Genomic DNA, 13,199 nt, shown 5'->3' with positions numbered 1-13,199 from the left:
GTTTACTCTGTGTTTCTCGCTGTGCGTCGCGCTTTTCATTCCCCCATGTGCTTCCGGTGTGTGACTTCCGGGTTCTTTTTTACCCTTGGAGTTTGCGGTACGGTATAGTAAAGGTGAGCAGTGCGGGGAACGAGGGACCAGGGACAATGGTTCCATAGCGTTAGGTTACCACTGACCGCAGGGATGACATGGAGGAGGGGGTGCGGTGCTGTGGAAGGGGCTACAAGAGCACTGGGCACCACGGGTCATTGCTTTTAAGATTGTTCCATCCCCCCGGGTTCTTCCTCTTCACTTTGTTGCGGTCAGTGCCATTATAGACAGGGCGTTATCTTTCAGATTCTCTATTGGAGTTTGAAATGCAAACTAAGGATGAATTCACATGAAGCGGATTTGTTGCAGAAATTTCTGGGGTTGAAGATCGCTTTCATTCATCTGAATGGGGATGTTTCTGCAGCATGTACATGGATTTCTGTAAGCCCTTAGACAGCTGCAGAGGTTTCTGCAAGAAAACAGCGTCATGTGAATATACACTAATGAACGCCATCGGTTTGGAGGCCATAGTTTATCAGATTATATTATAAGTTTACTATTCTCCCAAAATCGTCTCCACGCTTGTCCATGGGTTGTATACTTTGCAGCTCAGCCCCATTTATTTGAATTGTACTGAACTGCAATTACAAGACACGGCCTCATGAGCGACGGTGGCGCCATTCCCATGTAAATGAAGACTTCTTCGTTTTCTAAACTTGTACACTCCTTTTAATGTCCTCTCCCATCTGGACTCCATGGGGTAGTGCAGGGGTCAGCAACCGTGGGCACGCCAGCTGTTGTGAAACTACAATTCTCAGCATGCTCCATTCATTTCTGTGGGAGTTCTGATCAAGAGCGCATGCTGGGAGTTGTAGTTACACAAAGCTACAGGTTGCTGAACACCATGGTAGTATATCACATAACCCCTCTCTGCTCTGCTGAATGGATGAGAGGGTTTATAAAGAGATGGGTCACATACTGTAAGATATTTTTCAGCATCGGGGGGCTCTTGCAGGTTACATCCCCTAGCCCAGGGGTGGGCAACCTGCGGCACTCCTGCTGTTGTAAAACTACAATTCCCAGCTTGCATCCTTGCTTTTTTTTAATAGGTTTTTATTGAACAAATAGTTTTACAGCACATTGCAGCTGCAGACCAATAGACTGACAGCTCCTCCCTGACCGATGATCTAATCTGATTTATACCCAAATCAATGTTGAACTTTATTTGGGCATGCATAAATTTAGAAGGTCCCGAAGCTGAAGCCAGAAAGGGGCTGGGGACAGAGCTGACGGGCGCTCTGATGGGTTTATTACAACCGCCTCCTGCAGCTGCTGTCTACGGTGAAACATCAGCTCAGTAGAAGCCACATTTTGTAATGAAAACCTGTTACAATAATGTTTATTTGCCTAAAATACATGTAAAAGGAAAATGGCTGCAAATGTGTCAAATTACATAGTTACGTAGTTAATCCGTTTGAAAAAAGACATAAGTCCATCAAGTTCAACCAAGGGATGGGTGGGGACACGAATTTTGTTGCTCTACCTTTTACTGAGGTCTGATTCTTCTTTACAGCTAATAAGGCTGCTTTCACGTCTGCGCTTTCCTTTTCCGCTATTGAGATCCATCATCGGATGGGGGGGTTGACGCTTCCGTTTTGTCACCATTCATTGTCAGTGGGGACAAAACTGAAGGAAACGGAATGCACAAAAATGCATTCCGTTTGGTTGCGTCCCCATCGCGGACAGAATAACGCTGCAAACAGCGTTTTTCTGTCCGCGATGTGGTGCCCTATTGACTTTCAATGGTGTTTATGACGGATCCGTCTTGGCTATTTTTAAAGATAATATAACTGGATCCGTTCATAACAGATGCAGATGGTTGTATTATCGTGACGGAAGCGTTGCTGATCCATGACCGATCCAGCAAAAACACTAGTGTGAAAGTAGCCTAAAGTGATGTACAGGAGAACGTCTCCCGCACATGTGATGTGAAAGTGGGCTAATTAGGACATTTGTATGTTAGTGTCAAGTCATGGGTACATTTATAGGGTTGTCTACCTTTTATTAGGTGATAGCCTATCATGAGGACAGGCCATCACTAGCTGATCGGCGGGGCTCAGATACCCCGCACCCACGTTAATCAGCTGTTCGTGTGCATCATAAATTCAATGGGCTGGAATGCGCTGCAGTGACAAGCTCAGTCTACTACAGAGTAGATGGAGCTGTCTGCTTCCAGTGCTGGAGCTATTGACGAACAGCTGATTAGCGGAGGTCAGGGGTATCAGACCCCGCCAGTCAGCTAGTGATTTTTAGGATAGGCCATCACTTAATAAAAAGCTGGACAAACCCTTTAAAAGGCATCTATCAGCAGTATTGTACCTATGACACTGGCTGACCTGTTACATGTGCACTTGGCAGCTGCAGACATCTGTGTTGGTCCCATGTTCATATGTGTCCGCATTGCTGAGAAAAAGGATGTTTTAATAAATGAAAATGAGCCTCTAAGAGAAACGGGGGCGTTGCTATTACACCTAGAGGCTCTGCTCTCTCTGCAACTGCCGCACCCTCTGCATTTTCAGACCAGGCAGTGAAAACGTCATCATACCTGGTGCTGTCAATTAAAGTGCAGAGGATGCGGCAGAGAGGGCAGAGCCTCCAGGTGTAATGGAGACCAACACAGATGTCTTCAGCTGCCAAGCGCGCATGTAACAGGTCAGCCGGTGTCATAGGTACAAATCTGCTGACAGATGCCCTTTAAAGCAACAGAGTGGCCCACAGGGACCGTATTAGATAATTTGACTTTATGGGGCCACCAAATCGAAAAACTCTGAATCTTCCTATGTACAGTTAGATTTTCAATCTCAGTCATTGAACAACATTTTGGGGGCTCAGGTAAAATGCCAGACCCATGAGTGTCGCTGCTTGTGGGGGAGGGGGGGGGGGTAAATCTTATACAGGAATGTTTTATAATGGAATAATGATCTTGGATCTTTTTATTTATATACAGTTTATGATGAGAACACTGCTGAGGTCATCACTGCCCCATCTAGTGGTCAGCAGAGCGCACTACAATGACACATCCAAAATCAAACGCCTCCTGCTGTCCAGGATTTACCAGCCCGGTAATCTATGGAAAGAAAACTCGCCTGACATTCAAGCCAAATCGAATGAGCCCACCAGCAAGAGTCAGCGACTTATGTTTAAAGCAGGATTAATCCGCCCCACCAGCCCGGGATGCTTCCATTATCTTCCCCATACTGTGCGCTCAATGGAGAAACTCGTTCGTCTAATAGACCGGGCAATGCAGGAGATCGGGGGGCAGAAGATTGACATGGCGACCCTCTGCTCAGCAGCTCTGTGGAGGCAAAGCGGACGCTGGGATCTAGTGGGAAAAGAGCTGCTGTGTTTGGTGGACCGGCACAATCAGGAATACTGCCTAGGGCCGACGCATGAAGAATATGTTACCAGTTTGGTCGCCACCGAAGGCGGCATCAGCTACAAGCAGCTCCCTCTGCTGCTGTACCAGATCACCCGGAAATTCAGAGATGAAAAGAGACCTTGCTTCGGTTTGCTGCGTGGCAGGGAGTTCTACATGAAAGACATGTACACTTTCGATATAACTGAGGAGGCCGCCTACCGCACCTATAATAGCGTGTGTGATGCCTACGCTAACATATTCCGCACCCTTGGATTGAAGCATGTGAAAGTCCAAGCAGATACCGGCAATATAGGGGGGAAGATGTCGCACGAGTTTCACCTCCCTGCCAGTATCGGCGAGGACAAACTGATGGTGTGTGGCAGCTGTGATTTTGCCGCCAACGTGGAGACTTTGTACCCGGATGATAAGAGTTGTCCTAGCTGTAAAGGAGAGCTGGCAGAAAGCAAGGGCATCGAGATAGGGCACACTTTCTACCTCGGCACCAAGTACTCCCATGTTTTTAATGCTGTCTGCCTTGACGCTCAGAACAAGCCTGTCGTGGCCGAAATGGGCTGCTATGGCATCGGCGTTTCGAGGCTGTTGGCAGCGTCTCTAGAAGTTCTCTCTACCGAGGAGGATATTCACTGGCCAGGTCTGATTTCCCCATACCAGATTTGTCTCATCCCCCCTAAAAAGGGAAGCAAGGAGACGGCGGCATCGTTGGTGGCAGAAGAACTCTATGACTCTATATCCGCAGTTCCTCATATGAGTAACGAGGCCGTTCTTGATGATAGAGATCACTTAACTATTGGGAAAAGGGTAAAGGAAGCTCACATGATGGGTTACCCCTATATTATTGTCATAGGTAAAAAAGCATTAGAGAGCCCCCCGGTGTTTGAAGTGCAGAATCACAGGACGGGTGAAGTCCAGTTTCTTTCCAAAGAAGGAGTATTAAGCTTTATACAAGAAGTCCGGGTAATCTAGGACACTAATAAAAGGTGTAAAATAATTGATAATAAAGTCCTGAGAGGTACAGCTTTGGACATTTCCTTTTTATTTAGATGGACCCCTGGACTACAAGCTATGTATCAGCCTTAAAGGCTATGGACACCTTTATGCCCAAAAACATCAATAACCCCATATCTTACCGTAATGCAGCACATAATAAAATTGCACTTGTTTGTTTACTGGTATCAGCTTTGCTTCACATGCCCTCAGAAATGCTCTTCTATGGCCCCCTGCAGACGAGCGTGAGCGGAATAGTTCCGGATGCGTTCAGTTACAAATGCCTGATTTCACAAGCAAGTTCATTCAGTTTTGCCTGCAATTGCTTTCAGTTGTTCAATTTTTATCGCGCGGGTGAAATGCGCATTGATGTGTTTTTCACACGTGTGATAAAAAAAAAACTGAAGGTTTACAGACATCTCCCCTAATAACCATCCGTGAAAAACACATCGCATCCGCACTTGCTTGCAGATGCGATGCGATTTTCACGCAGCCCCATTTACGTCTATGGGCGCCAGTGTTGCATGAAAAATGCAGAATATAGAACATGCTGCGATTTTTCACTCAACGCACAAGTGATAAGTGAAAACCAACGCTCATATACACAACCCCATTGAAATGAATGGGTCCGGATTCCGTGCGGGCGCAATGCGTTCGCATCACGCATTGCACCCGTGCGGAATACTCGCTTGTGTAAAAGGAGCCTGTGAGATTCACTGACTGTTGTCAGGTCTCCTCAGCTCTGTGGGCGTTCCTGTGGATTTCACATGCACCAGCACAGCTCTGCTGCCCCGCCCCCACATCCTGTCACACAGCCCCGCCCCCCCATCCTGTCACATAGCCCCGCCCCCCCATCCTGTCACACAGCACAGCCCCGCCCCCACATCCTGTCACACAGCCCCGCCCCCACATCCTGTCACACAGCCCCGCCCCCACATCCTGTCACACAGCCCCGCCCCCACATCCTGTCACACAGCCGCGTCCCCACATCCTGTCACACAGCCGCGTCCCCCCATCCTGTCACACAGCCGCGTCCCCCCATCCTGTCACACAGCCGCGTCCCCCCATCCTGTCACACAGCCGCGCCCCCACATCCTGTCACACAGCCGCGTCCCCCCATCCTGTCACACAGCCGCGTCCCCCCATCCTGTCACACAGCCGCGTCCCCCCATCCTGTCACACAGCCCCCGTCCTGTCACACAGCAGGATATAGTTCTCATTACTGACAGCTCTCACTACATGCGCTCTCTTCTGAATCCAGTATTGTGTGCAGTCCGCACGTCACTTTTCCAACACAGATTAGTACAGTGTGACAACATAATGCTATGTACACATATAATAAGTACACAGTGGGGGATATTTATCAAAACTAGTGCATATTTTTTATATTTGTTGGGCGATTGTCGTAGGTAGGGTCTAATTTTTTGCGGGATGAGATGATGGTTTGATTGGTACCATTTTGGAGCACATATGACTTTTTGATCACTCTGTATTACACTTTTTGTGATGTAAGGCGTTTTACGGCGTTGACCAGACGGGTTACATCACATGGTATTTTTATAGAGCAGGCCGTTACGGACGCGGCGATACCTAATATGTACATTTTTTTACTTTATTTTACACAATAAAAGCATTTTTCTGAAAAAAATAATTTTTGGTGTCTCCATTTACTGAAAGCCATTTTTTTTTATTTTTTGGGCAAATGTCTTAGGTAGGGTCTCATTTTTTGCGGCATGAGGTGACTGTTTAATTGGTACTAATTTTGTGTACATATGACTTTTTTTATTTATTTTTTTATCACTTTTTATACCATTTTTTTGGGAAGTGAGGTGGGCAAAATTGCAATTCTATCCTATTATTATTTTTTCTGGTGTTCACCTTGCAGTAAAAGTAACGTGATCCTTTTATAGATCATGTCGTTATGGACGCGGCGATACCAAACAGATATGAGCGAATTTCATATTTTGAAATTCGTTCACACTTCATTTGTTGGTAAAAGGTGAATTGTGTTATGGATTCCCGTTTCGGGACGGATCCGTTTTGCAGCCCGTAAACTTCTATTATGACAGAATGAATAACGGAATGCCTCTAAAGGCATTCTGTTATGCATTCCATCATAGAATTGCGTTATGGTCTGTGGTAACGGAATCCATAACGCAATTCACCTTTTACCAACAAATGAAGTGTGAACGAATTTCAAAATATGAAATTCTCTCATCTCTACCATGTTTAGCGTGTTTTATTTTTTAAATCTTTAACCACTTCTATGTGTGGATATATGAAAAAGTTAGATTTTTTTTTTACTCAGACCCACTTGGTTCTTGAAGATCCAGTGGGTCTGATGCCTCTATCATACGCTGCAGTACACTGTCTAGTGTACTGCAGTGTATTTGCATGTAAACGTAGCCTGATCATGCTCAGCTATACCATGGCAAGCCGGATTCTCTGTAAATTCATTGAGAGTAGCCTGCTGTGCATAGGAAGCACAGCGGGCCGTAGAACCAAAAAGAAGAACGATAGATAAACAGAACCAATTGGAGAAATGATTTTCTCCACAAAATATATTGGTGTAAAAAGGTGTCCATATCCTTTAAAGGGCATCTGTCAGCAGATTTGTACCTATGACACTGGCTGACCTGTTACATGTGCGCTTGGCAGCTGAAGGCATCTGTGTTGGTCCCATGTTCATATGTTCAATGATTTTTTTATATATGTGCAAATGAGCCTCTAGGAGCAACGGGGGCGTTAACATTACACCTAGAGGCTCTGCTCTCTCTGCAACTGCTGCGCCCCCCTGCACTTTTATTGACAGGATCATGTAGTGTAAATGTGATCACAACTGGTCCTGTCAAAGTGCGGAGGGTGCAGCAGTTGCAGAGAGAGCAGAGCCTCTAGGTGTAATGGCAACACCCCCGTTGCTCCTAGAGGCTCATTTGCATATACTAAAACTTAATTTTTAACATATGAACATGGGAGCAACACAGATGCCTTCAGCTGCCAAGCGCACATGTAACAGGTCAGCTAGTGTCATAGGTACAAAACTGCTGACAGATGCCCTGGGTGGGTGGAGGGGCCACACGTCCCTTAATAGATAAGTACCCTGAATGGGAGACACCCCCTCTCCTTCTGTTAACCCAGAATTACCTCTCTCTCTATTTGTATTCCACATAAAATGACAATTCTGTAGCATCTATTCTTATGACTATCATGACCCATTCCTCCATTATTCCTACTACAAGTTTCTGAATATGATTACATCTGTTACCAGCTGAGGGGATGTCCCTCACAGTCTGACACTGTCCAGTCGGTATTACTAGTGGCAGGTTGTGCCACTGTTAACACCCAGATTAACTTATTATAAACATCTAGCAGGACTAATAGAGAAATGGTACAAAATATATGAAAAGATAATCCAGAAGCAACCCTCCTTTATGCGTTTAACTATGATTACAAATACATTTCTTTTCCCCTCCCCCATGACAGCACCATAGAGAGAGGGATCCACCCCCAGGGACAGGAAACCTACAGAAATAAAAGGGTGGAGCCTCTCTTCCCATTCAGTGGTTTCCTGTCCCTGGAGTGGGAGACCTACAGTTTCCTTTTCAGGTCTTACTGTGGTCTTGGCTCCTAGGAGTTCCTAGAGGGCTACGGTTTCTTGCTGCCGGGGTCCATCGCGCTGCTGGGCAGGCTGTCAGGACCCTAGGATGAGGAGGTGCTCCAGGGGCTCTCCGTTTCCTGCGGCAGGCATGCGGGTTACCTCTCAGGGAGAGCTCTGCCCCATGGGAGGCGCCTCATGTGGCGCAATTCAGTGGCTATCCTCGGCTGGGGCTCTACCACAGGACCGGATACCGGAGCGGTGCAACCTGGCAGTAGTGCGCTTCCACGTGGGTCCGAGGCGGCGAGCGAGTGACGCACTTCCGGTGCGCGGTAGGTACAATGACGTACTTCCGGAGCGCGCTGAGTGGGGCGCACTTCCGGATTCAGGTGGAACGCACATCGGTGGTTCCGGGAATGGGGAGTCAGGCGCTCGATCCCTCAGGGTTATTTAAGGGGGAAAAGACATACAAACCCTGAGCCTATACAAGACGGTCTGAAGCCGGACAATGTAGGAGGCTTTCAGTTGAGTGGCCTGGCTTGTGGTATAAAGGATTTTAATACTATTCTCTTGTACCCCTGAAGTGTATAGACTCCATATTCCCCCTATCAGAGATTGTTATGGAGGAAGAGAGAAGACAAGAAGCTGCTGAGGGTGATGTGAATCCCATCCTGGTAGTTCTTTGATCTTCAGGGGTTAAGTGGTTTCTTGTCTGGGTTTTGCTGTGTTAAGATTGCGCTTTGTGCTCTCTTTTTTCCAGCCTAAACCGAAAAAAAGTGCTGGCGAAAAGAAAAAACAAAGAATGTCCGCTCTGTGGTGCGGCCTTATCCGCTTCTTATGGGAAGAAGCTGTGTCAGACTTGTATTGAGAAAACTATATCGGAGGAGTCCCCGTCCCTATTGGATAACATCCGGTCACTCATCAAAACAGAGGTTAAGAATACCCTAAAGTCTGATAGGAAGACAAGAGCGTCTGTGAAGGATAAAAGCGAAAGGACATCCCAGGTCTTTTCATCAGAAGACAGTGTTAGATCAGCAGGGTCGTCCTCGTTTGGTTCTTCCTCGGAAGATGAGTCCATGTCCAGCACCTTTTTTCCTCCTGAGGACACAGATAATTACTAAAAGTCATTAGGTCCACCATGAATATTGAAGACATCAAAGAGGATAAATCCGTAGCTGATTCCTTGTTTGAGGGGTTACAGGAGAAGAAGGGTCGCTGTTTTCCTGTTCACACCAGCATCATGTCCCTAATTCAGAGGGAATCAAAAAGCCGGGCAAGCGGGTGTTTGCCTCTAGGGCCTTCAAACGCAAATACCCATTTGAAGAAGTAGCTTCCTCCTCTTGGGGGAAGGCCCCTAAAATTGATGTGGCTATCTCTAAAGCATCAAAAAGGTCCTCGCTCCCCTTTGAGGATACAGGGATGCTTAAGGAACCCCTAGATAAGAAAGCTGAGACCTTTCTTAAGGGTGCCTGGGAGGCCTCTACATTAGCCTTTTGCCCAGCTATAGCTGCCACGGTCACGGCTAGGACCTTATCTTTCTGGTTGCAACAGCTGGGGGGACAATTAAAAGATAGAACCCCTAGGGATCAGATCTTGTCTTCCTTGCCAACCCTACAAAAAGCGGCCGATTTCCTGACAGACGCATCAGTTGATTCTATTAAGTTCAGTGCTCAGTCAGCTTCTCTTACCAATTCTGCACCGAGGGCCCTTTGGTTGAAGAGTTGGAGTGGGGGGGATTTGTCCTCTAAACAAAGATTATGCAATATCCCCTGCCAGGGAGAATTTTTGTTTGGGCCTGAGCTAGACGACCTTTTAGAAAAGGCAGCGGATAAAAAGAAAAGATTTCCGGCCCCTGGCCCTGGTTCAGTTTTTGGTCCCAGAAATAAGCAGTCCTTTCGGCCCCTTCAGAGGTAATACCAGTAGGAGGTCTGGCCGAGATAGAGACCAGAGGTTTAGATCCAGGAATCCGGGGGGGAAAGGTTTCTTATTTGGAGGCTCCTCCTCTACTAGCAAAAAACAGACCCCACAATGACGCCAGGTTAGAGGTGGGAGGAAGACTAAAATCTTTTCAGGCCTCTTGGGAAAAAATTGCAGGTCCTTGGGTCTTGGACATAATCCGATCAGGTCTAAAACCAGATTTCATCTCTTTGCCTCCACGAAGATTTATTATTACAAAAAGTATTTGTGTAAGAGGTTCCTTTCCTGTAATAAAAGAAGTTTTGGATCTTATCAGGAAAAATGTCTTAATTCCCGTGCCGCAAGAGGAACTGTCCGAAGGTTTCTTCTCCCACCTGTTTTTAGTTCCAAAACCAGACGGCACCTTCAGGACTATCATCAATCTCAGGGATTTGAACAAATTTCTGGTCTTCAGGAAATTCAAGATGGAGACAATGAGGAATACGATTCAGCTCCTTTTTCCTCATTGTTTCATGGCAGTATTAGATTTAAAGGACGCTTATTTTCACATACCGATGCACCAGAGGTTTCAGAAGTTCCTGAGAGTGGCGATTCAGATGGAAGGTCAGATCAGACAATATCAGTTCCAGGCATTACCCTTTGGCCTGTCCATGGCACCAAGAATTTTTACGAAGGTAGTGGCAGAGATGGTGTCGTTCATGAGGATAAAAAACATTTTAATAGTCCCATATCTAGACGACTTTCTAGTCATTGCGGATTCCTTACGGGTCTGCCAACAGAATGTCCAATATATCATTCAGACCTTCCAGGATTTGGGATGGATAGTAAATTACAAAAAATCCAGATTGAAGCCGCAGAAGGTGCAGAAATTCCTGGGCCTAGTGTTGAACTCCGAGACTCAAAGAACATATCTCCCAGAGGAAAAAATCGCAAAGGTCTGGAGTCAAATAGAATCCCTCTCTTCCACCTCCCTGACTCTTCGGAAGGCTATGTCGGTACTGGGCTCTCTGAATTCCTGCATCCCGGCGGTAGAATGGGCTCAGCTTCACTCCCGACAGTTACAGTCGGAAGTTTTGACAGCCTTCAAAAGTCATGGGGGAAAGCTGGATGTCAGAGTAAGAATTTCAGGCTCAACCAGGAAGAGCTTATCCTGGTGGCTGGTCAGAGACAATCTGATTCAGGGAATTCCATGGTCCTACCCGGATCCCATTGTCCTGACCACAGATGCAAGCCCCTGGGGGTGGGGGGCTCATGTGCTGGGATACAACTTCCAAGGCCTATGGTCCCCAGCTCAGAAGGCCTTCTCCTCCAACCGGAAAGAGTTAGTGGCAGTCAGACTGGCGGTGAAAGCTTCCTTAGCCCTTCTTGGCACAGGCCATGTAAGAATTCTGTCAGACAATCAGACGACAGTAGCATATGTAAATCACCAGGGGGGGACAAGGTCGGTATCCCTACGGTGGGAAGCTGGGAGATTACTAACATTGTTGGAGAGACAGGTCAGTCACGTTTCAGCTCTCCACATAAAAGGGAAAGAGAATATTCAGGCGGATTTTCTCAGCAGATACCCCTTAAGACAGGGGGAATGGTCCCTCAACGCCTCAATATTTTCCAGGATCTGCAGGGCGTGGGGTACTCCAACTATAGATCTTTTCAGTACGGGCCTGAACAAGAAAGTAGAAATCTTTTGTTCTCTGAATCCAAGGGAATCCCCCTATGGGGTGGATGCGTTTCTTCTGAAGTGGAACTTCCCTCTGGCATATGCCTTCCCCCCCCCTTCCAGTTAATCCCAGCAGTTCTAAAAAAGATCAGGGTAGACAAAGCGAGGGTCATCCTGATTGCCCCCTTTTGGCCCAAGAGAGCATGGTTCACGCTGCTTCGAACCATGTCTATTTCGGACCCCTGGATCCTACCAGATCAACCGGATCTACTGTCCCAGGGTCCGGTCTTCCATCCAGCAGCAGCTGGTCTCCATCTGACTGCATGGAATTTGAGCGGAGCCTATTAGTTAAAAGAGGTTTTTCTCAGGAACTTATCACGACCTTAGAAAAAAGTAGAAAACCAGTTACGGTTTCTATCTATGCGAGAACTTGGAGGAAGTTTATGGAGTTCAGTAAACTCAACCCTAAGTGTTTGCCAGAATGTGTCCCTATTTCCCTGGTCCTGGAATTTTTGCAGAAAGGTCTTTCCTTGGGTCTCGCTAAAAGTACACTTAAAGTGCAGGTCTCTGCTTTATCTGCCCTTTTTGAGCGAAATTTTGCCATAAATCCATGGATTGTTAGGTTTTTCAGGGCAGTAGATAGGATGACACCGGTCTCTTCCCCTAGGGTGCCCCCGTGGGACCTCAATTTAGTTCTTAATTCCCTCACCAAGGCACCTTTCGAACCCATTGATTCCATAGGTATCAAGTTTCTTACTCTTAAGCTAGTTTTGTTAGTGGCCCTTACTACAGCTAGAAGGATCAGTGAGCTGCAGGCCATTTCCATCAACCCCCCTTTTACGGTAATTCTTGATGATAGAGTTATTATTCTTCCTGATCCGGCCTTTTCTCCTAAGGTATCTTCAAAATTTCATAGATCACAGGAGATTGTTCTCCCTTCCTTTTGTGACCATCCAAAGAATGCGGGAGAAATTGTGTTTCATACACTAGATGTACGGAGATGCTTGTTGCAGTATCTCAGACTTACGGAAGACTGGAGAAAGTCTTCTGCTTTGTTTGTTCTCTTCTCGGGATCAAATAAAGGGAGGAAGGCTACCAAAAGTACCTTGTCCAGATGGCTTAGACTGGCCATTATTCAGTCTTACTTGGAGGAAGGCCTGTCTCCTCCCCTTTCGGTGAAGGCTCACTCTACGCGTTCGGTTTCCACGTCGTGGGCAGAAAGGTCGGGGGCTTCCATTGAACAAATTTGTAAGGCAGCCACGTCGTCTTCACCTTCTACCTTCTTTCGTCACTACCGTTTGGATTTACTTTCCTCTTCTGATCTTTCCTTTGGGAGAAAGGGTTTTGCAAGCGGTGGTCCCTCCCTAGGAAGGGTTCTTCTCTGTAATTCTCTCTATGGTGCTGTCGTGGGGGAGGGGAAAAATGATGATTACACTTACCGGTAATCGGATTTTCCAGACCCCACGACAGCACCCTTCCTAATTCCCACCCTTGGTGATGGTTTCTTATAAAAAAAATTAAAAAAAAATTTTTTTTTTGGGTTGTATATTTGGATGTAGTTAATAATGGTGCAATGT

General features: G+C 46.6%; 1 protein-coding gene across 2 annotated transcripts; it reads left to right on the top strand.

Moving 5' to 3' along the window:
* The first annotated feature begins 10 nt into the window (after positions 1-10).
* PARS2 (prolyl-tRNA synthetase 2, mitochondrial) lies at positions 11-4,633 on the top strand. 2 transcript variants are annotated; one of them, XM_044301479.1, is made up of 2 exons: positions 11-113; positions 3,038-4,633. In XM_044301479.1, exon 2 carries the CDS (start codon positions 3,041-3,043, stop codon positions 4,430-4,432), a length of 1,392 nt encoding a protein of 463 aa, XP_044157414.1. In that variant the 5' UTR covers positions 11-113; positions 3,038-3,040; the 3' UTR covers positions 4,433-4,633. The 2 variants fall into 2 exon arrangements, with proteins under 2 accessions (XP_044157414.1, XP_044157413.1); XM_044301478.1 differs by lacking the exon at positions 11-113 and adding an exon at positions 153-301.
* The last annotated feature ends 8,566 nt before the right edge of the window (positions 4,634-13,199 follow it).

Source organism: Bufo gargarizans, chromosome 7 (genome assembly GCF_014858855.1).
Source record: "Bufo gargarizans isolate SCDJY-AF-19 chromosome 7, ASM1485885v1, whole genome shotgun sequence".
In the NCBI taxonomy this organism is placed as follows: Eukaryota; Metazoa; Chordata; class Amphibia; order Anura; family Bufonidae; genus Bufo; species Bufo gargarizans.
Note: the sequence above shows the minus strand (reverse complement) of the source record. Positions and strands in the feature narration are given on the sequence as shown.